The 26,878-nt window shown below is 39.5% G+C and overlaps 1 protein-coding gene across 1 annotated transcript in view; it reads left to right on the top strand.

The window, feature by feature from the left end:
* Positions 1 to 26,878, top strand: part of AXDND1 (axonemal dynein light chain domain containing 1) — a 190,812-nt gene that overhangs the window by 106,956 nt on the left and 56,978 nt on the right. Inside the window, exons 16-17 of the mRNA XM_064276579.1 lie at positions 2,323 to 2,524; positions 7,797 to 7,890. Of these exons, the coding sequence (XP_064132649.1) occupies positions 2,323 to 2,524; positions 7,797 to 7,890 (296 nt within the window). The remainder of the gene's footprint in view (positions 1 to 2,322; positions 2,525 to 7,796; positions 7,891 to 26,878) is intronic.

Raw genomic sequence — 26,878 nt, 5'->3', positions numbered from 1 at the left:
TCTATCAAAGCACTTTTACTCACTCTGTCATATATTACTTAAGAATCCTTCCCACTGGAGTGTTCCAGGCAACCCTGATGCATTGAGTGACATGGTTGTTCAATGTAAAACCTACTTCCTATTCCTTCTCTAGGGGATTTATTCATATTAACTAAATTTATAAAAGGCTGGGCTATAAACCAAAATATAAAGTTACTTATTTATATTGATAGTCCAGAATAGTTGTTTCAGTATGTCGAAGCTTTCTACTACTTCTGGTTAGGAACATCTTCTCAGGAAATGTAACTGGATTGCTTGGCAGGAATAATGAAAAAATAAAGGGAATTAGTTAATATTAAGAGATTATATTGTCAACCTATGATAGTCTCATTCATCCTTTTCTACTCAAGAAATAAAGATTGCAATTATTTAGGTTGACTCAGTATCGCTCCTTCTTCTCTTTGTTGTTGTTAGGTGCTGTGAAGTTGGCTCTGACTCATAGCAACCCTGTGTATAACAGAATGAAACACTGCCCAGTCCTGTGCCATCCTCACAGTTGTTGTTATACTTGACCCCATTGTTGCAGCCACCGTGTCAGTCCATCTCACTGAGAGTCTTCCTCTTTTTCGCTGTCTACAAATAAATGGTGACAAAACCTTACTGTTTTGTCTTTCCTTGATCCAGATTCATGCAGACCACCTATTACTTTACCATATTGCCCAACTAATTAAAGCATTGTCTATCTTACATTTTTTATGTTTTTGTTTCATTGATAAGACTTGGAATTCACCCTCATTTTCTTAATATGTGACATTATAATCATCTTGATCACATTTTTGAGGCATCTCATCCTCAATGCATTTCCTTTGTAAAATTTTGCCCTCAAATTCTGGAAAGGTTTTAGGTTTTTGATTATGATATTATAGTGACTATATTGACTCTAGATGGGAAGACACACCTTTATGATTTGTATCGATAATATTACAATTTTAGATAAATCAGCAATGCTCACCCTTGAGAGGCTATAGTGGGCAGAGAAAAAATGGTTTTAAAAAAATGAGGATGTCAAAATGATAAATAATGCTGAAATTAACAAGTATTTTGACTACTCCTAAAAGACCAATGTTTATTGATGAAGGCACTGAAATGTTATCAACAAGGACAAGAAAAAGTTTCCTTTTTAATAATTTACATATCTTTGTATATCTCTAAGATGGGAGCATTTTCACTTTTTATTTTGCTAATGAGATAAGACAAAGAGGATGTTTTGTCATGGTCTCTTAGTGAAATTGTCAAAGATTAGGATTCGAATTTGAGCCTTAATCAGATTGAAAGCCATAAACTTCATGAAAACCTGATAAATATTCTAAAAAATGAACTAAAAAACCACTGTATATTCTCATCTCTGTTATTAACTACCTCATAATCATGAAAAAGGAGCCCTGGTAGCGTAACGGGTAAGCACTCTGCTGTTAGCTGAAAGATTGGTGGTTTGAACCAACCCAACGGCTCCACAGAAGAAAGACCTGTTCCCATAAAGATTACAGCTAAGAAAACCCTATGGGGCAGTCGTACTCTGTCACGTGGGGTTGCTATGAGTTGGAATCAACTTGACAGCACCCAACAACAACAATCATGAAGAAGCTGTTTATCGTCATTGTCTTTTTAACATCAGGGGTGTATTACCCAATAGGCAAGGTAAGCATGGTGTTTACCAGATCATCTGTAGTGAAATTGTTCACTACAGAGTAGTAAGTAGGCTCAAGTAAGCCCATGCTTACCTTGCTTACTGGGCTATTCGCCCCCGTCAGGGACTGTAAACTTGATGAGAGGCTTTGAGTCTGTAGAAAGGTGCTATGGGATTGGGAGACACACAAATGCCAGCCATACCTGGAAGGAGAATCTTTGATGTGGTGAAAAAATGTGAAATTGTTCACTACAGATGATCAGGTAAGCAAGGTAATCACCATGCTTACCTCACCTATTGGATAATCTGCCCCTGCTTAACAGCATGATTCTGAGTTAATGCCTTTTAAAGAAATAGGTAGTCGATGATAGTTTCTGGAGTTAATACATTTGGTTCTCTGTTAAGAAGATAAGAAACTTGGAACATAACCTGTTGTCCAAAAAGTGGCCCATTAGTCAGAAACACACAATTACACAGTATTTATTCAATAAACATTTATTTAGGAACTACTGTTTGCAAGGCTCTCAGCTAGACAAGCTCTACGATAATACAAAAATGAAAAGATATGCCCTTGCCTATAAGGAATTTATAGTTTAGTATTGAAGTCCTAGACTTAGGAATACTTCTAAAAATTAATGCTCTTCTCACTTTTGTAGGTATCTCTAAAATTCTTCCAAATGTGATCAGTTCTCTTGACTTCTGGACTTTCAAATTGGAAAACCTCCTGGGGTTTTCTGAAATTCCTCTTGAAGAATTGGAAGGATTTGACAAAAAAGTTGATGACATGGCATCTCAGTTGGATACACTGTTAAGCATTATTGGTACTGTACCACAGCAAGCGGACGTGGATTCTGGCTCGTAAGTATAAACCCCTTCCCATAACTCTCTTTCCTTTTGAGAACATATTTTAAACAGTTTTATTAAGATATAATTTATAACCTATGCACCGGCATTCACTGCAGCCCTATCCCCAATAGCCAAGGGTAGAAACAACCCAAATATCCATCAATAGATGAATGGATAAACAAAATGTGGTGCATACATGCAATGGGATACTACTCAGCCATAGAGAGAAATGAAGTCCTGATACATGCCACAACATGCGTGAACCTTAAAAACATTATGCAGAATAAATACGTCAGTCACAAAATGACAAACACTATGTGATCGCACTTATATGAAATAGGCAAATGTATAGAAACCTAAACTTATTAGTTGTTAGCAGGGGTGGAAGAGAGGAGGAAAGGGGAGTTGATGTTTAGGGGAACAGAGGTTTTGTTAATGGTCCTGAAATAATTTGGAAAAAGGTATTGACAATGGTTGCACACCATGAAAAATGTTATCAATGTCACTGAATTATACATGTAAAAATTGTTGAATTGGCAAATGTTTTGTTATATATATTTGTACCACAATTTAAAAAAAGATATAATTCATCTATTTAAAGCATATAATTTAATGATTTTTAGTATATTCGCAGATATGTGCAGCTATCACCATAGTCAACTTTAGAACATTTGCATCACCTTAAAAAGAAGACCTGAGTCCTCTAAGCTATCACTCCCTGATCCTTCCATCTCCTACCCAGCCTTAAGCAACCACTAATGTACTTTCTGTCTTTGTAGATTTCCCTGCTCTGGATGTTTTATATTAAAGGAGTCATATAATATGTGATTTTGTGTGTGTGTGTGTGTGTGTGACTGGGTTCTTTCATTTTAGCATGATCCTCTCAAGGTTAATTTGTATTATAGCATGTATCAGTATTTCATTCCTTTTTATGGCTGAATAATATTCCATTATAAGACATACCACTTTTTGTTGATGGACTCTTGGGTTTGTCTTAGTTACCTAGTGCTGCTTTAATGTAAATGCCAGAAGTAGGTGCCTTTAAGGAACAGAAATTTATTTTGTTACAGTTCTGGGACTAAAAGTCCAAATCAGGGTTGCAGCCATGTCGATTACTTCCTTGTCAGTAGCCATGGGTGTTCCCTGGTTCCTGGACGTTCCCTTGCTTGTTGACAATCCTCACATGGCATCTGTGTGTCTCTGTGTTTATTCTGGTCTTTTTATAACTCAGAAGTCATTAGGTTTAGGATTCACCACCCTCTACTGGTATGCCTTCATTAATACAACAAAGGAAAAATCCTATTTCCAAACAAGATCACATACACAGGTACACGGGCCAGGAATTCAACACATATTTTGGGGGGACACAGTTCAGTCCATAACAGGGTTGTTTCCATCCTTTGGTGATTATGAATAATGTTGCTATAAACATTTGTGTACAAGTTTTTATATGGACGTATGTTTTCATTTCTCCTGGGTGTATACATTGAAGTAGAATTGTTGAGTCATATGGACTCTATGTTTAATTGTTTGAGGAACTGCCACACTATTTTCCAAAGTGGTTGCACCATTTTATATTTCCACCAGCAATGTTTTAGGGTTTTGATTTCCTCACATCCTCACCAACACTTGTTATTATCTGACTTTATTATCACACGCAAGTAAAATCTTGGTGAAGAGAATTCAAAAGTATGTGTAGCAGTACATCAACAGGAACCTGCCAGAAATTCAAGCTGGATTCAGAAGAGGACGTGAAACAAGGGATATCATTGCTGATGTCAGATGGATCTTGGCTGAAAGCAGAAAATACCAGAAAGTTGTTTACTTGTGTTTCATTGACTATGCAAAGGCATTTGACTGTGTGGATCATAACAAATTATGTATGACATTGTGAAGAATGGAAATTCCAGAACACTTCATTGTGCTCGTGCAGAACCTGTATATAGACCAAGAGGCAGTTGTTCTTTGAATAAGGGGATACTGCATGTTTTAAAATCAGGAAAGGTACGTGTCAGGGTTGTATCCTTCCACCATTCTTATTCATTCTCTATGCTGAGCAAATACTCTGAGAAACCGAATGATATGAAGAAGAACATGGCATCAGGATTGGAGGAAGACTGTTAACAACCTGTGATGTGCAGATGACACAACCTTGCTTGCTGAAAGCAAAGAGAACTTGAAGCACTTACTGAGGAAGATCAGACTTCTTCAGTATGGATTACACCTCAACATAAAACAAAAACTCTCACAACTAGTCCAATAAGCAACATCATGATAAATGGAGAAAAGATTGAAGTTGTCAAGGATTTCATTTTACTTGGATCCACAATCAACGCCCGTGGAAGCAGCAGTCAAGAAATCAAATGATGTATTGCATTGGGCAAACCTGCTGCTGCAGAAGATCTCTTTAAAGTGTTAAAAAGCAAAGAGGTCACTTTGAGGACTAAAGTGCACCTGACCTAAGCCATGGTATTTTCAATTGGTTCATATGCATGTGGAAGCTGGACAATGAAAAGAAAGACCAAAGAAGAACTGATGCCTCTGAGTTGTGGTGTTGGTGAAGAATATTGAATATACCATAGACTGCCAGAAGATTGAACAAATCTGCCTTGGAAGTACAGCCAGAATGCTCTTTAGAAGTGAGGATGGTGAGATTTCGTCTCATGTACTTTGGACATCTTATCAGGAGAGATAGGCCCTGGAGAAGTACGTCATGTTTGGTAAAGTAAAGGGTCAGTGAAAGAGAGGAAGCCCCTCAATGAGATGAATTGGCAGGGTGGCAACAACAGTGGGCTCAAGCATAGCAAGGATTGTGAAGATAGCGCAGGACGAGGCAGTGTTTCGTTCAGTTGTACACAGGGTCGCTATGAGTTGGAACAGACTCGATGGCACCCAACAACAATTATTCTAGCCATCTTATTGAGTGTAGAGTGGTATGTCACTGTAGTTTCGATTTACATTTCCCTGAAGACTAATGATGTCAAGGATCTTTTCATGTGCTAATTGACCTTTTCTATATCTGCCTTGGAGAAATGTCTATTTAGATTTTCTGCCATTTTTTTAATTGTGTTGTCTTTTTATTACTGAACTGTAAGAGTTCTTTATACATTCTAGATGTTGTTGTTTGCTGCTATTGTGCTGTTTGTGACTCGTGTGAACCCCATGCACAACAGAATCAGACCATAGAGTTTTCATTGTGATCCATAGGGTTTTCGTTTGCTGATTTTTGCAAGTAGATCACCAGGCCTTTCTTCCTAGTCTTAATCTGGAAGTTCTCCTGAAACCTGTTCAGCATCATAGCAATGCACAACACTCCACCAACAGATGAGTGGTGGCTGCACCTGAGGTGCATTGGCTGGGCCTCTCACATGTAAAAATCACATAGCAGGCAAGAATTCTACCGCTGAACCACCACTGCCTGGGATACAAGTTCATTATCAGATATACGGTTTACAAATATTTTCTGTCATTCTGTGGGTTGTCTTTTCACTTTTTTGATGGTGTCCTTTAAAGCACAAAAGTTTTTAATTTTGATGAATTCCAATTTATCTATTTTTTTGTTGCTCATACTTTTGGTGTCATATCTAAGAATCCTTTGCCAAATTCAAGGCCATAAAGATTTACTCCTCTGTCTTTTTTCTAAGAGTTTCATAGTTTTAGTCCTTACACTTAGATCTTTGATCCATTGTGAGTTAATTTTTGTACATTGGTTGAGGAAGGGGTCCAACTTTACTCTTTTGTGCGTGGCTATCCTGTGGTCCTAGCACCATTTGTTGAAAATACCATAGCCCCTATCCTTAAAGACCCAGCTGTTAAATTCCCTGGTTACCTCCTGAAAACTAGCTGTCCTACGTTTTAGGCTATATCTTAAATCTCCTCCCAGTTGTCTTCACAACAACCTTCACTCTTCTTGAGAGCACTCTTAGGTTTGAACTTCCCCACACTCAACTGGAAGTGAAGTCAGTTTCTTCAGGAAGAGATTGGGAGCTATCTGTTTTATGGCCTGTTTCTCTCCCCAGAAGAAGCTTGGTGGTGCAGTAGTTAAGGGCTCTGCTGCTAACCAAAAGGCCGGTGGTTCGAACCCACTAGCTACTCTGCGGGAGAAAGATGCGGCAGCTGCTTCTGAAAGATTACAGCCTTGGAAACCCTATGGGGCAGTTCTACTCTGTCCTGTAGGATTGCTATGAGTCAGAATTGACTTGACGGCAATGGTTTTGTTTGGTTTGGTCTTTCTCCAGGCAAAACCTCTGAGACAGGGCTCTGGAGCTGGGAGTGGGGACAGTGTCAAGTAGGGGTGTCTCTCTGAGTGACACCACTACTCTAAGAGCTGAGAGCTTGGTCAAAGGACAGGACAGCAGCCTAAGGTCCTCTCAGCTTGCCTCTCCTGGCATGGAACCACTGCCTCCTAAGTCAGGGGAAGAGCTATCAAGTCCTCAGTATTCTCAGTGTGCTGTGCTTAAGATAGAGTTTCCACTCCATGAATAGGGACTGGGTGGAAGAAGGGAGCCCCAACCTCTCAACTGCACTCTCCCGGGACTTAACCTCAACAATAGGTGGCTGGGGACAGGATGAGGAACACTGACAACCTGTTCCTCCTGAAAAGAAAGCCCTTTGACTGGGAGGTGGGGGGAAGAGACACCTCTGTGTTCTTGACTGCAGCAGTTTGAAATGAAGTTTCCAAGTCATTGTACTGTGAAGGGCCATGGAGGGAGCAGTCTTGGTTCAACTACCATAACCTCTCACCTGTTTTTTTGAATCTTCATAGATTTTTTTTTGAATAAATGTTTTTCCTTTGCTGTTTGCCCTTAGGACTATTTCCAGAGGCTTTAAATGGTTGGTTTAGAAAAAAAAATAATAATAATTTTCACCAGTTTCACTGGGGATCAGGTCCCTGGAGCACCTCAGGTTGTCATGCCAGAAGTCAATCTCTTGAGAGAAGCTTAAAATTCCCTCTTCTCAGTATGAATAGATTCCAGTGTTCTAGAAGTGAGTGCAAAGGGTGTAAGTTTTTACAGTAGAGAGAGAGCTAATATTGAAGGTGAGATGTACATTGACTGAAAGGCATCATTGCCAGTTGATACTTACTTGGGATTAGGAAGGTTGTATCTGTGAGTAACCTATTGTACCAGATAATTCAGGACTTTGAGTCACCTTGCCCTCAATTCTCAAATAATTGCCCTAAGATTACTAGTCCAAGCCAAATAAACCCTTTTCTTTTAGCCGGTAGTTGCTTTTATACTCTAAGTAAGTCACTTATCTTTATTTTACTTGATTTTTCCTTCAGAGCGCTCCAAGCAAATATATTTAAAATGATTCAACAGTGGCTTTTGAAGATAGACAACGAAATTGACAACAGTAACATTGAACTTCAGCGTCATGTATGTACTTGTAGAGGTTTTTGAGGTTATATGCTTGCTTGGCTGAAGGTTTTCAAGGACAAAATTGAAGAGGGAGGTTAAAAAAAAAAAACAAAAAACCCAGGGAGGTTAGGAGATTAGGGAGGTTAGGAGGGCAAAATAAGAGTTTATAAAATAATTACTCAAATGATTTTTCAATATTGTGTGTTCCCACCTCTCACTGGAGTTTTGAGGATGATCAAAAGTTTTTGAGTTCTAGTTATTGTCTTTACTCTTTGTTCAGTATACTGATATTTTTTTCCTCGACAGCATTAATATGGGATGTGACCCTTTTAAGTATTTATGTGGGTGCCCCTGACTGACTGACAGGATGGCAGAAACATGCTACTAGGAGGAAGCAGAAGATGCCCAATACTAATGGTCTTTTATTACTGGAACAAATTTAATTGTCCTGCATTGCTGAAGAACTGCATCTATGGACTTTTAAACTTGAAATAATAATTTCCAAAGGATGTCTTAGTTTTCTACAGTTACTTCCACTTCCAAGTTTATTAATTGTAATCTAAGTCCGCACAAGAATCACTTATTAAAAATAAACTTAATATGCAAATATTTGATATTACCTAATTGATAAAGCTATGAGTCAGAATCAGCTCAACAGCAGTGGGTTTGGTTTTAGTTAATTGATAAAGCTGATTTAATTTTTTTAATATTGCCTTAATGAGGAATTTGAAAGGCAGAGACTATTGTGTTGTATGGGAGTACTATTGATGAAGCGTTATATTATATTGCAGTTGTATTAGAATGTTGTAAGCATTCAGACACCAAGAACAGGGGAATAAATATATTAAACTAGGGGATTCTCAGGCTTGGGAGAAATTCCTTGACTTGGGAGGCAACTAAAACGAAGAAGGAAAAGGGTAGCAAAGTGCCTGTCACATAGTGGGACTCAGTAGATATTCATTGAATGAAGTAAGGAAGAACACTCCAGCACTGTTGGTGTCTTATTGTGCTGGTACATTAACCCCTTCTTTGGCAATTACTCAGTTACACCACTGGGGATTTATCCCCATGGAATCATATGCTCAATTTTTTTATATGATAGAATTCAAATTTTTATAATATACAATTATTTAAATATTACCTTTATATACTCCTATTATAACACTGCATTATTATAGCGTAATTATTCTGTGTATAAAATTTGCAAGGTTGTAAGTTCCTTGAGGAACTGTCTGTATCCATATTAACTGGTACAATAAAATTATTTAAAAATGGAAAACAGTAACACAAAAGACAGCAAACAAAGATGAAAAAAAGAAAGCAAATGGGAACCCAGTTCCCCAAAGTAGCCACTACAAGTTCAAGTCATTCTTGGTATAGTCAATCTGCTTTCAAGAAACTACAGTATGCAACTCCAGAATGAAAAAGACAAAGCAAATGGGAACCCAGCTTCCCAAAGTGGCCACTATAAAGTCAAGTCATTCTTGGTATAGTCAGCCCACTTCCAAGAAACTACAAAATGCAGTTTTAGAGTGAAAAAGAAATGTGAGAAGCAGGATTTTAGGAGAGGGAGGAGAAGGAGATTTACAGCAGGGGGGAGCCCATGCTTAGAATCCCTAAGACAACACCATATAAACTGAGGTCTCTGTCATGTGGCTGTCTGAAGGCACGGTGATTCATGTACCTTACCCGAAATAGAACAAAAAGACGCACTGAGGTGATGGCTGGGCTCTAAGCCTGAGTTGGGCCTAGCCTGAGTGGCTTCGATAAACTGGAGAGCTCAAAACACAAGGGAGGGGAACTCAGATCCAGAAGACTTGCCCCTCGGATTCTGGGCTTGGTGAGGCATCAGTGGATATAAGGGGTCCTCTGGGTACCAGCGCCTGCTACTCACCAGCCACGAAGTCTGTTGGAGGTCTCTCTGAATTCCACATCTGAAACCAGAATTGTCAAAAAGAAAAATTTGATTAACACATCAATTAGAGTTGATAGGGTTTACTGAGGGGGAAACCGTGCTGGCATATTGGTAAAGAGCTATGACTGGTAATCAAAAGGTTGGCAGTTGGAATAGACAGATGCTTCCGGAGAGCCCTCTTTACAACAAAGACCTGTCACATTTTATGACAAGCTGGGCCCTGAGCATCAAAGGCAAGCTTAGACAACGAACTGAGAGGCAGGGGGAGGAAGAGGCCGTTCAGAAGTGGAGAGGAGTTACCGGACCTGAATCGCGGGGAGCTCTCAGGCACCATTCCTGGAGCGGCAGCGGCGGTGGCTACGGCAGGCTGGTACTAGCGTTCAGCCACAGTTTCCTCACGGAGAAGCAGCCAGCCACACAGCCTACGGCACGCCCCCCGCCACCCCCAAGCCGGCTTCAGCAGCTGAATCCCTGGGCCTGAGATAGACCCTGGTGAGCACCTAGAGCCATCCTTCCGGCCTAGGGGAAGGAAAAAAATTGCAACTGGGGGGAAAAGATAATTTGCTAGCTCCATTAACTGGGGGAGCTCAGGACAGAAGTGGCTCCTGTCCAGGCATAAACCGTCCGTGGACCTTGAGCACCTTTCCCTTCTGCATGGACCTGTGTGGGCCTATTTCGGGAGAATAGGCCCTTGTTGGCAAACTCCAGCCATTTCAGCTGTGTGGTGGAGAGGTGGATGTTTGATGTTTGACATTGCTTTGCATATTAAACAAGGTCCTCACCTACCCACATCAGGGACCTAAGGACTGGTAGCTCCACTCAGGTCACCCAGCCACCCACGGCAGGGGTCCAAAGATGACTAATACCTCCCAGTCCTTACAACCAAAAACTTTGGGTGCCCATGGTCCCTCTGCAGAACCCACCTACCAGCATGCTCTATGGAACAGAGACGTGTTTTCCTCAGAGACACGTGGGGGTCAGTTCTCAGCCCCTGCCTTGTTCAAAGAGTGACCCCCTGCTGCAATCAGATACTGGTACATACGCCAGTAACCCCTGCCCCTCTAAGAGTGTAGGACAGAGCCTGTACCACACACTTGATATCAGCTACCTGGAAACCTGAGCTGAATTCACATAAGAAAACTGAATAGACTCCTAGACTGATATACCTGATAGCAGCTCTAGCCAGCTGGGGACAGGACACCAGAGCTCCAAAGGTGAAAATAATCGAGCTAGCTCTCTCAAGTAACCCATAGGGGTTTACCAAAACAAAACAAAGCAACCAACTATGACACAGTAAGCAAGCATAAACTAATACAATAACTGATAGATGGCTCGGAGATAACAGTCAATATCAAGTCACATAAAGAAACAGACCATGATCACCTCAACAAGCTCTCAAAGAATCCAGGGAGCTTCTAGATGAAAGTGCATTCCTGGAATTACCAGATGCAGAATACAAAAGTTTAATATACACAACCCTTCAAGACATCAGGAAGGAAATGAGGCAATATGCAGAACAAGCCACGGAACACACAGATAAAGCAACTGAAGAAATTAGAAAGATTATTCAGGAACATAATGAAAAGTTTAATAAGCTGGAAAAATCCATAGGGAGACAGCAATCAGAAATTCAGAAGATTAACAATACAATGACAGAATTAGACAACTCAATAGAAAGTCAGAGGAGCAGAATTGAGCAAGTAGAAGCTAGAATTTCTGAACTCAGAGATAAATCACTTGGCACTAATATATTTGAAGAAAAATCAGATAAAAGAATTTTAAAAAATGAAGAAATCTTAAGAATCATGTGGGACTCTATCAAGAAAAATAACCTACAAGTGATTGGAGCACCAGAACAGGGAGGGATGACAGAAAATACAGAGAAAATTACTGAAGATTTGTTGGCAGAAACTTCCCTGATATTGTGAAAGATGAGAAGATATCTATCCAAGATGCTCATTAAACTCCACATAAGGTAGATCTGAAAAGAAAGTCACCAAGACATATTATAATCAAGCTTGCCAAAACCAAAGATAAAGAGAGAATTATAAGAGCAGCGAGGGATAAACGAAAAGTCACCTACAAAGGAAATCCAGTAAGAATAAGCTCAGACTACTCGGCAGAAACCATGCAGGTAAGAAGGCAATGGGATGACATATTTAAAAAATTGAAGGAAACAAGTTACCTGCCAAGAATCATATATCCATCAAAGCTGTCTCTTAAATATGAAGGTGAAATTAAGACATTTCCAGATAAACACAAGTTGAGGGATTTTGTAAAAACCAAACCAAAACTACAAGAATACTAAAGGGAGTTCTTTGGTTAGAAAATCAATAATAGCAGGTATCAACCCAAGACTAGAACACTGGGCAGAGCAACCAGAAGACAACCCAGACAGGGAAATCCAAAAAAATAAAGCAAGATTTAAAAAAAAAAAAAGCCCAGAACAGGGTAACAATGATGTTATTATGTAAAAGAAGACAACATTAAAATAAGAAAGAGGGACTAAGAAATGTAATCATACACCTTCCATATGGAGAGGAAGATATGGCAATACAAATAAAAGTTAGTTTTAAATTTAGAAAGAAAGGAGTAAATAATAAGGTAACCACAAAGGAGACAAACTATCCTACTCATCAAAGTAAAATACAAGGGAAAAATACAGACTCAGCAGAAACAAAATCAACAACGACAAATATGAGGAAAGGACAATATATGAAGAAAATCTACCAGCAATCTGTGAAACATTTTATAACATGGAGGAACCTGGCAGGTATTATGCTGAGTGAAATTAGTCGGTTGCAAAAGGACAAATATTGTATAAGACCACTATTAAAAGAACTTGAGAAATAGTTTAAACTGAGAAGAAAACATTCTTTCGTGGTTACGAGAAGGGGGAGGGAGGGAAGGTGGGAGAGGGGCATTCACTAATTAGATAGTAGATAAGAACTACTTTAGGTGGGGGGAAAGAAAGCACACAATACTGGGGAGGTCAGAACAATTGGACTAAACCAAAAGCAAAGAAGTTTCCTGAATAAACTGAATGCTTCGAAGGCCAACGTAGCAGGGGCAGGGGTATGGGGACCATGGTTTCAGGGGACATCTAAGTCAATTGGCATAATAAAATCTATTAAGAAAACATTCACTTTGAAGAGTGGTGTCTGGGGTCTTAAATGCTAGCAAGCAGCCATCCAAGATGCATCAATTGGCCTCAACCAACCTGGATCAAAGTAGAGTGAAGAACACCAAGGACACGAGGCAATTACGACCCCAAGAGACAGAAAGGGCCACGTGAACCAGAGACTGCATCATCCTGAGACCAGACGAACTAGATGGTACCCGGCTATAGCCGATGACTGCCCTGACAGGGAACACAACAGAGGGAGCAGGAGAGCAGTGGGATGCAGACCCCAACTTCTAATAACACCAGACTTAATGGTCTGACTGAGACTGGAAGGACCCCGGTGGTCATGGCCCCCAGACCTTCTGTTGCCCCAAGACAGGAACCATTCCCGAAGCCAACTCTTCAGACATGGATTGGACTGGACAATGGGTTGGAGAGGGCTGCTGGTGAGGAATGAGCTTCTTGGATCAGGTGGACACTTGAGACTATGTTGGCATCTCCTGCCTGGAGGGGAGATGAGAGGGTGGAGGGGGTTGGAAGCTGGTGAAATGGACACAAAAAGAGAAAGTGGAGGGAGAGAGGGGGCTGTCTCATTAGGAGTAGAGTAATTGGGAGTGTGTAGCAAGGTGTTTATGGGCTTTTGTGTGAGAGACTGACTCGATTTGTAAACTTTCACTTAAAGCACAATTAAAAAAAAAAAAAAAAGGTCGGCAGTTCAGATCCACCGGGCACCCCTTGGAAACCCTATGGGGCAGTTCTACTCTGCCCTACAGGGTTCCTATGAGTCGGAATCCACTCGAAGGCAATGATTTTTTTTTTTTTTTTAATTGAAACGAGAAGCTGTTCCAGAACAGGGAGCATCCAAGCAGAAAGGTGTAAGGTGCTTGCTTAAGCAGCACAGACACAGGGGTTTGTAAAGGGAGTTAGGGGATTTCTAGAAGGGAAATTATAATGATTGTCTTTTAGATATGTCTTTAATCAAAGGAAGGATCTTACAAAGTGGGGATATTTCTCGTTGGTTTTGTAAGTACACTTGTCTTTTGGGAGTTGTTGGAGTCTGGTATGTTGAGTCAGACATTTTTAGCTGTCAAGTTGTTATTGTCAAAAAGTTTTTACAGTTAGAACACTTAAAAAAAATTCTCTATTGTTCTGTCAAGGTTTGTACCTGGCACAAATGGCCATCTTGATTTATTCTTGAAAAGGGTTTTTACCACTCTGACTGGGATCACAACAAAAGGCCCAGACAGAGTGGGAGAAAGATGTGGAACAAAAAATCAAATCCACAAAAAAACCAGACTTACTGGTCTGACAGAGACTGGAGGAACGCCCAAGCTATGGCTGACCTGGAACTGAAGCCGTTCCGGAGACCACCTTTCAGCCAAACAATAGACAGGCTCATAAAATAAACAAAAACACTCGAGAGGAACAGTCAGTTATAGGAGATCAAAACGACATTTGCCCAAAAGTAAAAGTGAGAAGGCAGGAAGGGGTAGAAAATCCAGATGAAAGAAAACGAGGAAACCAGGGCAGACATGTGGAATGCTGACTCGTTGTGGGGAATGAAACCAATGTCAAAAGGTCTGCACTTTGAATCCCCCAGCCACTCCTTGGAAACCCTGTGGGGTAGTTTTACCCTGCATGAGCTAGAATCTAGCTCGACAGCAATGGGTTATTGAATGGGAAACTAATTTGCTCTATAACCTTTCACCTAAAGCACAGTTAAAAAAGGGGGAGGAGAGCAGATTTGGCACAGAGACAAAAGGACAAATGGGGGAAAGATAGATAGAAAGGAGATTGCCAAGGAATGGTAGAACGCCAGGGCTAGAGAAGCTAAGACAAGGATTTTCGCCTACAGCTAACAGGGATCCTTTTCCTAGAGCCTGTGCCCTGAATTTGGACTTCTAACCTCCTGAACTGTGACAAAATAAATTCCTGTTGGTTAAAGCAAAAAAAAAAAAAAAAAGGCCATAAATTTTTAGTTAATACTTAACACTGGCCTTAGCGTCTTCTCTTGGCAGCAGCTAACCTATGAATATGTGGTGACTGGATTCTTCATGTGGTGCCTTGTGTGTCACTTACTCCCAATCCAAAAAGTAGTTTTTCCCTAAAATGCTTTTTTGTTTGTTTTATCAAAGAAGCCATTTACCATTGAGAAAATATCCTCACAAAAAATACTTCTTCAGATATTAGTGATACAGAATCTTGAAAATATCATGAAACATTTGTACTTTCATCCAATTATATAGCAAATTACTCTACTGTATAATTTGTCATATTTATTTCTTTAAATCTTTAGCAATGATTTTTCTACAACTTCCAACAGCATTTGCTAATAAAGAATAGATTTTACTTTTGCCGTGTTATTTTTTAACCTTGGCTGTCATTTGGTAAAAACAAGACATATTTCCTTAAGTTTGATAAAATTTTGTAAAGTATTAGATTGAATTACTGCATGGTCAAATTGATGAAAGTTTGTTTTCCTTTGGATGCTTAGTTTGAAATATTTTATTTTGATAGTGTCTTAGTCATCTGGTGCTGCTATAACAGAAATACCAAGTGGATGGCTTTAACAAAGAGAAATTTATTTTCTCACTGTCTCCCCAACCCCAGTGCCGTCGCGTCTAGTAGGTTACAAGTCAGCTGCAGGGGAAGGCTTTCTTTCTCTGTCAGCTCTGGAGAAATGTCCTTGTCATCAATGTTCCCCTGGTCGAGGAGCTTCTCTGCACAGTAACCCTGCGTCCAAAGGACATGCCCTGCTCCTGGCACTGCTTTCTTGGTGGTATGAGGTCCCCATGTCTCTCTATTTGCTTCCCTCTTTTATATCACAAAAGAGATTGGCTTAAGATACTAACTAATCTTGTAAATCTTATCAATATAACCAATCTCATTAACATCATAGTGATAAGATTTACAACACATAGGGAAATCAGATCAGATGACAATCATACAATACTGGGAATCATGACCTAGCCAAATTGACACATATTTTGGGGGGACACAATTCAATCCATTACAGATGGCTTCATATTTATTGTTAGCTTTCATCTGAACTGTAATGTACACTCAGGGCAGATGTCAACATTTACAGTTCTAGGTATAAATCTGTATTTAAAGGGTTCTAAAAAATTTTAATTGTCTTTCAATTGACTTCTTTGGTGTAATTAGGTCATCTATTTTTAACCTTTTAAAAGGTAGCTGAGGAAGAAGTATTCATACTATCAGAGAAGAAAGTGTCTCTGTCATTTTATTATTCACTTGTACTTCCATTATTTGTATTATCTTCAGTCCTGTTGGTGAAAGTGAACAAAGTACTACTGAATACCCCTCTTGGATGAGGAATTCCACGTTTTACTTTCAGGTGGTACTCATGGACAGAGTAAGGACCCTGGTGTCAGTCTGTGTGTTAAAGTATAAAAAAAAAAAAAAAAATTTTTTTTTTTAGGCAAGGCTTAATTCTTTAAAAAAAAATTATTTTTAGATATAAATAGAAATAAAAGTTATAAAATTTCTTTTGTGCATCACATTTTAAAAAATGATATTTTATTGAGTTTTTGGTGAAAACTTACACGTCAAGTTGGGTTCCTATTTGATAGTTTCCACACAAATCGTTAAGTGACATTAGTTACATTTATTGCAACGTGTCAACATACTCTTTAATTGTGTTCTGTTTGTTCAATTTCTAGTACTCTAGTTTTCCTGTCCCCTTATCATCTCATTTTTGCTTTTAAGAAATTGTTGATGTTTTGGTCTCATATTGATTGTTTTTAAGTGGGGCACTGATCTTATGGGTGATATCCTTTATTTTGTGTGCCACTCTGCTATTTGGCTAAAAGAAAACAAGAGGTCATTAAAAAGACAGGAAAGAAAGAAAAGACCAAAATGGATGTCAGAAAAAACTCTGAAACTTACTCTTGAATGTTGAGTAGCTAAAGAAAATGGAAGAAATAATGAAGTAAAAGAGCTGAACAGAAGACAGAGGGAAATATTATAATGACATGTGCAAAGACCTGGAGTCAGAAAACCAAAAGGGAAGAACATGCTTGACGTCTCTCAAACTGAAGGAACTGAAAAAAAAATTCAAGCCTCGAGTTGAAATACTGAAGTATTCTACAGGGAAAATATTAAATGATGCAGGAAGCATCAAAAGAAGATGGAAGGAATACATAGTCACTATACCAAAAAGAAATGGTCAACATTCAGTCATTTCAGGGGGTAACATATGATCAGAAGCTGATGGTACTGAAGGAAGTCTAAGCTGCACTGAAGGCATTGCCGAAAAATAAGGCTTCAGGAATTGATATAATACCAATTGAGATGTTTCAACAAAGGAAGGTAGTACTGGAAGTGCTCACCTGTCTATGCCAAGAAATTTGGAAGACATCTACCTGGCAAACCAACTGGAAGAGATTCATATTTATGCCTATTCCGAAGAAAGGTGATCCAGCAGAATGCAGAAATTATCAAATAATATCATTAATATCGCATGCAAGTAAAATTTTGCTGAAGATCATTCAAAAGCAGTTGCAGCAGTAATTGACAGGGAACTGCCAGAAATTCAAGCTGGATTCAGAAGAGGATGTGGAACCAGGGATATCATTGCTGATGTCAGATGGATCCTGACTGAAACCAGAGAATACCAGAAGGATATTTACCTGTGTTTTATTAACTATGCAAAGGCTTTCGACTGTGTGGATCATAACAAATTATGGATAACATTGCAAAGAATGGGAATTCCAGGACACTTAGTTGTGCTCATGAGGAACCTGTAGATAGATAAAAAGGCACTTGTTCCAACAGAACAAGGAGGTACTGCATGGTTTAAAGTCAGGAAAGGTGTGCCTCAAGGTCGTATCCTTTCGCCATACTTATTCAGCCTGTATACTGAGAAAATAATCTGAGAATCTGGACTGTATGAAGAAGAACAGGGCATCAGGATTGAAGGAAAACTCATTAACAACCTGTGTTATGCAGATGACATAACCTTGCTTGCTGAAAGTGAAGAGGACTTGAAGAACTTACTGATGAAGATCAAAGACCATAGCCTTCAGTATGGATTATGCCTCAACATAAAGAAAACAAAAATCTCACAACTGGGCCGATAAACAACATCATGATAAACAGAAAACGTTGAAGTTGCCAAGAATTTAATTTTAATTTGAATCCACATCAACACTCATGGAAACAGCAGGGTCAAGAAATCAAAATACACATTGCATTGGGCAAATCTGCTGCAAAAGACCCCTTTAAAGTGTTAAAAAGCAAAGGTATCACTCTGAAGACTAAGATATGCCTGACCTAAGCCATGGTATTTTCAGTCGCATCATATGCATGTGAAAGGTGGACAATGAATAAGGAACATCAAAGAAGAATTGACACCTTTGAATTATGGTGTTGGTGAAGAACATGGAATATACCATGGAGTGCCAAAAGAACAAACAAATCTGTCTTGGAAGAAATACAGCCAGAATGCTCCTTAGAAGCAAGGGTGGCAAGGCTTCATCTCACATCCTTTGGCCATGTTATCAGGAGGGATCAGTTTCTAGAGAAGGACATCATGCTTGGTAAAGTAGAGGGTCAGTGAAAAAGAGGAAGACCCTCAAGGAGATGGACTGACACAGTGGCTGCAACAGTGAGCCAAGCAAAACAATAATTGTGAAGATGGTGCAAGACCAGGCAATGTTTTGTTCTGTTGTGCATAGGGTCGCTATGAGTCAGAACCCACTCAACAGCACCTAAAAACAACATTTTGTAAAATGTATCTCATTGTAGTTTTGATTGGCATTTCTCTAATGGCTAATGATCGTGAACATCTTTTCATATGTTTATTAGCTTCTTGGATGTCCTCTTTGGTGAAGGTTCTGTTCATGTCTTTTGTCCATTTTGTGATTGGGTTGTTTGTCTTTCATTGTTAAGTTGTTGCAGTTTTCTATATTTTTTAGAGATTAGACCCTTATCAGATAAATCGTTCTCGAAGTTTTTTTTCCCAGTCTGTAGGTTGTCTGTTTACTATTTTAATAAAGTCTTTTGATGAGTATAAGTTTTTAATTTTTAAGAGGTCCCATTTGTCTATTTTGTCTTCTTGTATTCGTGTATTTGTTGTGATGTTTGTTATTCTATTTTTACCAAAGATTAGGTCCCATAGTTTTCTTACTATATTGTCTTCCAGGAATTTTATGGTTTTAGATTTAACATTTAGGCCTTGGTCAATTTTGAGTTAGTTTTTGTGTATGGTGTGAGGAATGGGTCCTGTTTCATTTTTCTGCAGGTGGATATCCAGTTTTACCAGCACCATTAAAGAGACTGTTTCTGCCCCACTGAATGAACTTTGACTCCTTGTTGAAAATCAGTTTTCCATAGATGGCTGAGTTTAATTCTGGGCTCCCATCTATTCCTATGTGTCTATCGTTGAACCAATACTAGGTGTTTTGGTTGTAGTGGCTGTATAGTATGTTTTGATATCCGGGATTGTGATACCTCCTGCTTTGTTCTTTTTCTTGAATATTGCTTTGGCTATTCAAGTTTTCTTTCCTTTCCATATGAAGTTGGTCATTAGTTTTTCCATTTCAGAAAGAATGTTGCTGGGATTTGTGTCAGGCTTGCGTTGAATCTGTATATTGCTTTAGATAGAATTGACATTTTCACTATATTAAGTCTTCTAATCCGTGAACATGGAACGTCTTTCCATTTTTTTTTTTTTTATAATAACTTTTATTAAGCTTCAAGTGAACGTTTACAAATCCAATCAGTCTGTCACATATAAGTTTACATACATCTCACTCCCTACTCCCACTTACTCTCCCCGTCTTGAGTCAGCCCTTTCAGTCTCTCTTTTCTTGACAATTTTGCCGGCTTCCCTCTCTCTCTATCCTCCCATCCCCCCTCCAGACAAGAGTTGCCAACACAATCTCAAGTGTCCACCTGATATAATTAGCTCACTCTTCATCAGCATCTCTCTCCCACCCGCTGACCAGTCCCTTTCATTTCTGATGAGTTGTCTTCGGGGATGGTTCCTGTCCTGTGTCAACTGAAGGTCTGGGGAGCATGGCCGCCGGGATTCCTCCAGTCTCAGTCAGACCATTAAGTTTGGTCTTCTTATGAGAATTTGGGGTCTGCATCCCACTGATCTCCTGCTCCCTCAGGGGTCCTCTGCTGTGCTCCCTGTCAGGGCAGTCATCGATTGTGGCCGGGCACCAACTAGTTCTTCTGGTCTCAGGATGATGTAGGTCTCTGGTTCATGTGGCCCTTTCTGTCTCTTGGGCTCTTAGTTGTCATGTGGGCTTGGTGTTCTTCATTTTCCTTTGCTCCAGGTGGGTTGAGACCAATTGCTGCATCTTAGATGGCTGCTTGTTAGCATTTAAGACCCCAGACGCCACATTTCAAAGTGGGATGCAGAATGATTTCATAATAGAATTATTTTGCCAATTGACTTAGAAGTCCCCGCAAACCATGCTCCCCAGACCCCCGCGCTTGCTCCGCTGACCTTTGAAGCATTCATTTTATCCCGGAAACTTCTTTGCTTTTGGTCCAGTCCAATTGAGCTGACCTTCCATGTATTGAGTGTTGTCTTTCCCTTCACCTAAAGCAGTTCTTATCTACTGATTAATCAATAAAAAAACCCTCTCCCACCCTCCCTCCCTCCCCCCCTCGTAACCACAAAAGTATGTGTTCTTCTCAGGTTTACTGTTTCTCAAGATCTTATAATAGTGGTCTTATACAATATTTGTCCTTTTGCCTCTGACTAATTTCGCTCAGCATAATGCCTTCCAGGTTCCTCCATGTTATGAAATGTTTCAGAGATTCGTCACTGTTCTTTATCGATGCGTAGTATTCCATTGTGTGAATATACCACAATTTATTTAACCATTCATCCGTTGATGGACACCTTGGTTGCTTCCAACTTTTTGCTATTGTAAACAGAGCTGCAATAAACATGGGTGTGCATATATCTGTTTGTATGAAGGCTCTTGTATCTCTAGGGTATATTCCTAGGAGTGGGATTTCTGGGTTGTATGGTAGTTCTATTTCTAACTGTTTAAGATAACACCAGATAGATTTCCAAAGTGGTTGTACCATTTTACATTCCCACCAGCAGTGTATGAGAGTTCCAATCTCTCCGCAGCCTCTCCAACATTTATTATTTTGTGTTTTTTGGATTAATGCCAGCCTTGCTGCTGTGAGATGGAATCTCATCGTAGTTTTAATTTGCATTTCTCTAATGGCTAATGATCGAGAGCATTTTCTCATGTATCTGTTGGCTGCCTGAATATCTTCTTTAGAGAAATGTGTGTTCATATCCTTTGCCCACTTCTTGATTGGGTTGTTTGTCTTTTTGTGGTTGAGTTTTGACAGAATCATGTAGATTTTAGAGATCAGGCGCTGGTCGGAGATGTCATAGCTGAAAATTCTTTCCCAATCTGTAGGTGGTCTTTTTACTCTTTTGGTGAAGTCTTTAGATGAGCATAGGTGTTTGATTTTTAGGAGCTCCCAGTTATCGGGTTTCTCTTCATCATTTTTGGTAATGTTTTGTATTCTGTTTATACCTTGTATTAGGGCTCCTAGGGTTGTCCCAATTTTTTCTTCCATGATCTTTATCGTTTTAGTCTTTATGTTTAGGTCTTTGATGCACTTGGAGTTAGTTTTTGTGCATGGTGTGAGGTATGGGTCCTGTTTCATTTTTTTGCAAATGGATATCCAGTTATGCCAGCACCATTTGTTAAAAAGGCTGTCTTTTCCCCAGTTAATTGACACTGGTCCTTTGTCAAATATCAGCTGCTCATACGTGGATGGATCTATGTCTGGGTTCTCAATTCTGTTCCATTGGTCTATGTGTCTGTTGTTGTACCAATACCAGGCTGTTTTGACTACTGTGGCTGTATAATAGGTTCTGAAGTCAGGTAAGGTGAGGCCTCCCACTTTCTTCTTCTTTTTCAGTAGTGCTTTGCTTATCCGGGGCTTCTTTCCCTTCCATATGAAATTGGTGATTTGTTTCTCTATCCCCTTAAAATATGACATTGGAATTTGGATCGGAAGTGCGTTAAATGTATAGATGGCTTTTGGTAGAATAGACATTTTTACTATGTTAAGTCTTCCTATCCATGAGCAAGGTATGTTTTTCCACTTAAGTATGTCCTTTTGAATTTCTTGTAGTAGAGCTTTGTAGTTTTCTTTGTATAGGTCTTTTACATCCTTGGTAAGATTTATTCCTAAGTATCTTATCTTCTTGGGGGCTACTGTGAATGGTATTGATTTGGTTATTTCCTCTTCGGTGTTCTTTTTGTTGATGTAGAGGAATCCAAGTGATTTTTGTATGTTTATTTTATAACCTGAGACTCTGCCAAACTCTTCTATTAGTTTCAGTAGTTTTCTGGAGGATTCCTTAGGGTTTTCTGTGTATATAATCATGTCATCTGCAAATAGTGATAACCTTACTTCTTCCTTGCCAATCCGGATACCTTTTATTTCTTTGTCTAGCCTGATTGCCCTGGCTAAGACTTCCAACACGATGTTGAATAAGAGTGGTGATAAAGGGCATCCTTGTCTGGTTCCCGTTCTCAAGGGAAATGCTTTCAGGTTCTCTCCATTTAGAGTGATATTGGCTGTTGGCTTTGCATAGATGCCCTTTATTATGTTGAGGAATTTTCCTTCAATTCCTATTTTGGTAAGAGTTTTTATCATGAATGGGTGTTGGACTTTGTCAAATGCCTTTTCTGCATCAATTGATAAGATCATGTGGTTTTTGTCTTTTGTTTTATTTATGTGATGGATTACATTAATGGTTTTTCTGATATTAAACCAGCCTTGCATACCTGGTATAAATCCCACTTGATCAGGGTGAATTATTTTTTTGATGTGTCGTTGGATTCTATTGGCTAGAATTTTGTTGAGGATTTTTGCATCAATGTTCATGAGGGATATAGGTCTATAATTTTCTTTTTTTGTAATGTCTTTACCTGGTTTTGGTATCAGGGAGATGGTGGCTTCATAGAATGAGTTGGGTAGTATTCCGTCATTTTCTATGCTTTGGAATACCTTTAGTAGTAGTGGTGTTAACTCTTCTCTGAAAATTTGGTAGAACTCTGCAGTGAAGCCGTCCGGGCCAGGACTTTTTTTTGTTGGGAGTTTTTTGATTACCGTTTCAATCTCTTTTTTTGTTATGGGTCTATTTAGTTGTTCTACTTCTGAATGTGTTAGTTTAGGTAGGTAGTGTTTTTCCAGGAATTCATCCATTTCTTCTAGGTTTTCAAATTTGTTAGAGTACAATTTTTCATAATAATCTGAAATGATTCTTTTAATTTCATTTGGTTCTGTTGTGATGTGGTCCTTCTCATTTCTTATTCGGGTTATTTGTTTCCTTTCCTGTATTTCTTTAGTCAGTCTAGCCAATGGTTTATCAATTTTGTTAATTTTTTCAAAGAACCAGCTTTTGGCTTTGTTAATTCTTTCAATTGTTTTTCTGTTCTCTAATTCATTTAGTTCAGCTCTAATTTTTATTATTTGTTTTCTTCAGGTGCCTGATGGATTCTTTTGTTGCTCAGTTTCTATTTGTTCAAGTTGTAGGGACAGTTCTCTGATTTTGGCTCTTTCTTCTTTTTGTATGTGTGCATTTATTGATATAAATTGGCCTCTGAGCACTGCTTTTGCTGTGTCCCAGAGGTTTTGATAGGAAGTATTTTCATTCTCGTTGCTTTCTATGAATTTCCTTATTCCCTCCTTGATGTCTTCTATAACCCAGTCTTTTTTCAGGAGGGTATTGTTCATTTTCCAAGTATTTGATTTCTTTTCCCTAGTTTTTCTGTTATTGATCTCTAGTTTTATTGCCTTGTGGTCTGAGAAGATGCTTTGTAATATTTCGATGTTTTGGACTCTGCAAAGGTTTGTTTTATGACCTAATATGTGGTCTATTCTAGAGAATGTTCCATGTGCGCTGGAAAAAAAAGTATATTTTGCAGCAGTTGGGTGGAGAGTTCTGTATAAGTCAATGAGGTCAAGTTGGTTGATTGTTGTAATTAGATCTTCCGTGTCTCTGTTGAGCTTCTTACTGGATGTCCTGTCCTTCTCCGAAAGTGGTGTGTTGAAGTCTCCTACTATAATTGTGGAGGTATCTATCTCGCTTTTCAGTTCTGTTAAAATTTGATTTATGTATCTTGCAGCCCTGTCATTGGGTGCGTAAATATTTAATATGGTTATGTCTTCCTGATCAATTGTCCCTTTTATCATTATATAGTGTCCTTCTTTATCCTTTGTGGTGGATTTAAGTCTAAAGTCTATTTTGTCAGAAATTAATATTGCTACTCCTCTTCTTTTTTGCTTATTGTTTGCTTGATATACTTTTTTCCATCCTTTGAGTTTTAGTTTGTTTGTGTCTCTAAGTCTAAGGTGTGTCTCTTGTAGGCAGCATATAGATGGATCGTGTTTCTTTATCCAGTCTGTGACTCTCTGTCTCTTTATTGGTGCATTTAGTCCATTTACATTCAGGGTAATTATAGATAAATAAGTTTTTAGTGGTGTCATTTTGATGCCTTTTTATGTGTGTTGTTGACAATTTCATTTTTCCACACACTTTTTTGTGCTGAGGCGTTTTTCTTAGTAAATTGTGAGATCCTCATTTTCATAGTGTTTGACTTTATGTTAGTTGAGTCGTTACGTTTTTCTTGGTTTTTGTCTTGAGTTATAGAGTTGTTATGCCTTTTTGTGGTTACCTCATTATATACCCCTATTTTTCTAAGTAAAAACCTAACTTGTATTGTTCTATATCGCCTTGTGTCACTCTCCATATGGCAGTTCAATGCCTCCTGTATTTAGTCCCTCTTTTTGATTATTGTGATCTTTTACCTATTGACTTCCATGATTCCCTGTTATGTGTATTTTTTTTTTTTAATTAATCTTAATTTGTTTGTTTTTGTGATTTCCCTATTTGAGTTGATATCAGGACGTTCTGTTTTGTGACCTTGTGTTGTGCTGATATCTGATATTATTGGTTCTGTGACCAAACAATATCCTTTAGTATTTCTTGTAGCTTTGGTTTGGTTTTTGCAAATTCTCTAAACTTGTGTTTGTCTGTAAATATCTTAATTTCGCCTTCATATTTCAGAGAGAGTTTTGCTGGATATATGATCCTTGGTTGGCAGTTTTTCTCCTTCAGTGTTCTGTATATGTCGTCCCATTCCCTTCTTGCCTGCATGGTTTCTGCTGAGTAGTCAGAACATATTCTTATTGATTCTCCCTTGAAGGAAACCTTTCTTTTCTCCCTGGCTGCTTTTAAAATTTTCTGTTTATCTTTGGTTTTGGTGAGTTTGATGATAATATGTCTTGGTGTTTTTCTTTTTGGATCAATCTTAAATGGGGTTCGATGAGCATCTTGGATAGATATCCTTTCGTCTTTCATGATGTCAGGGAAGTTTTCTGTCAGAAGTTCTTCAACTATTTTCTCTGTGTTTTCTGTCCCCGCTCCCTGTTCTGGGACTCCAATCATCCGCAGGTTATCCTTCTTGATAGAGTCCCACATAATTCTTAGGGTTTCTTCATTTTTTTTAATTCTTTTATCTGATTTTTTTTCAGCTATGTTGGTGTTGATTCCCTGGTCCTCCAGATGTCCCAGTCTGCATTCTAATTGCTCGAGTCTGCTCCTCTGACTTCCTAGTGTGTTGTCTAATTCTGTTATTTTATTGTTAATCTTTTGGATTTCTACATGTTGTCTCTCTATGGATTCTTGCAACTTATTAATTTTTCCACTATGTTCTTGAATAATCTTTTTGAGTTCTTCAACAGTTTTATCAGTGTGTTCCTTGGCTTTTTCTGCAGATATCCTAATTTCATTTGTGATATCATTAAGCATTCTGTAAATTAGTTTTTTATATTCTGTATCTGATAATTCCAAAATTGTATCTTCATTTGGGAAAGATTTTGATTCTTTTGTTTGGGGGGTTGGAGAAGCTGTCACGGTCTGCTTCTTTAAGTGGTTTGATATGGATTGTTGTCTCCGAGCCATCACTGGGAAACTAGTTTTTCCAGAAAATCCGCTAAAAAAAAACTGCAGTCAGATCCCTATCAGAGTTCTCCCTCTGGCTCAGGCTATTCAGATGTTAATGAAGCCGCCTGGGGAGGGTGGGGGAGGGAACAGAGGGATAGGAGAGTAGCACCTCAGAATATAGCCAGAGTTGCTTGTCTTGCTTGGAATGACTGTTATATCTGAGATTCCCGCGGGCGCGTCGCCTATGTGTGCTGGCTGTGTGGAGATTGCCCCCAGGGGGTCTGGCCCGCTGGAGTCACGGTCAGATCCTCCGCTTCCAGCCCCACGCCCAGCGTCAAGGCTCCCCTACTGGGACGGTGCACTCTCAACTCCAAAATCAGTCGCTGCCTCCCGGGGACTTCTCGTCCCTCCAGCCGCGTGGCCGTGCCGCCCCCGTGAACCAGGTGGGCCCCCTCCCGGGGTTAGTTCAGATGGGTGGAGTAGCTCCCCGTGCTTGTGCCGCGACCAAGTGTCCCGGCTGGAACGCTGTTCTCCCCACTCCAATACCAGTCGCTGCCTCCCGGGGAATTCTCCTACCGGCTGCGTCCCACGCCGCCCGCGCGACCCGGCTGGTCCCCTTCCCGGGGTTAGTTCAGGGGGTGGAGCAACTCTCCGTGTTTATGGCGTACCTGCGAGCAGTCCAAATCCCTGCGGGACGGTTCCCCGGCTCGGATGCTGCTCTTTCTGCTCCAAGATCAGTCACTGCCTCCCGGGGACTTCTCCTACCGGCTGCGTCCCACGCCGCCCGTGGAACCGGCTGGTCCCCCTCCCGGGGTTAGTTCAGGGGGGTGGAGCAGGTCTCTGTGCTTGTGCCGTACCTGACTGGTACGCTGGCTCCAGGCTCTGGAAACTATCGCTGCTTCCCTGTATTAGTTCGTTCTCCGTCTTTAAATCTGTGTTTGTTGTTCAGGGTTCGTAGATTGTTATGTATGTGATCGATTCACTTGTTTTTCCGTGT

Source organism: Loxodonta africana, chromosome 25 (assembly GCF_030014295.1).
Source record: "Loxodonta africana isolate mLoxAfr1 chromosome 25, mLoxAfr1.hap2, whole genome shotgun sequence".
Classification (NCBI taxonomy): Eukaryota; Metazoa; Chordata; class Mammalia; order Proboscidea; family Elephantidae; genus Loxodonta; species Loxodonta africana.
Note: the sequence above shows the minus strand (reverse complement) of the source record. Positions and strands in the feature narration are given on the sequence as shown.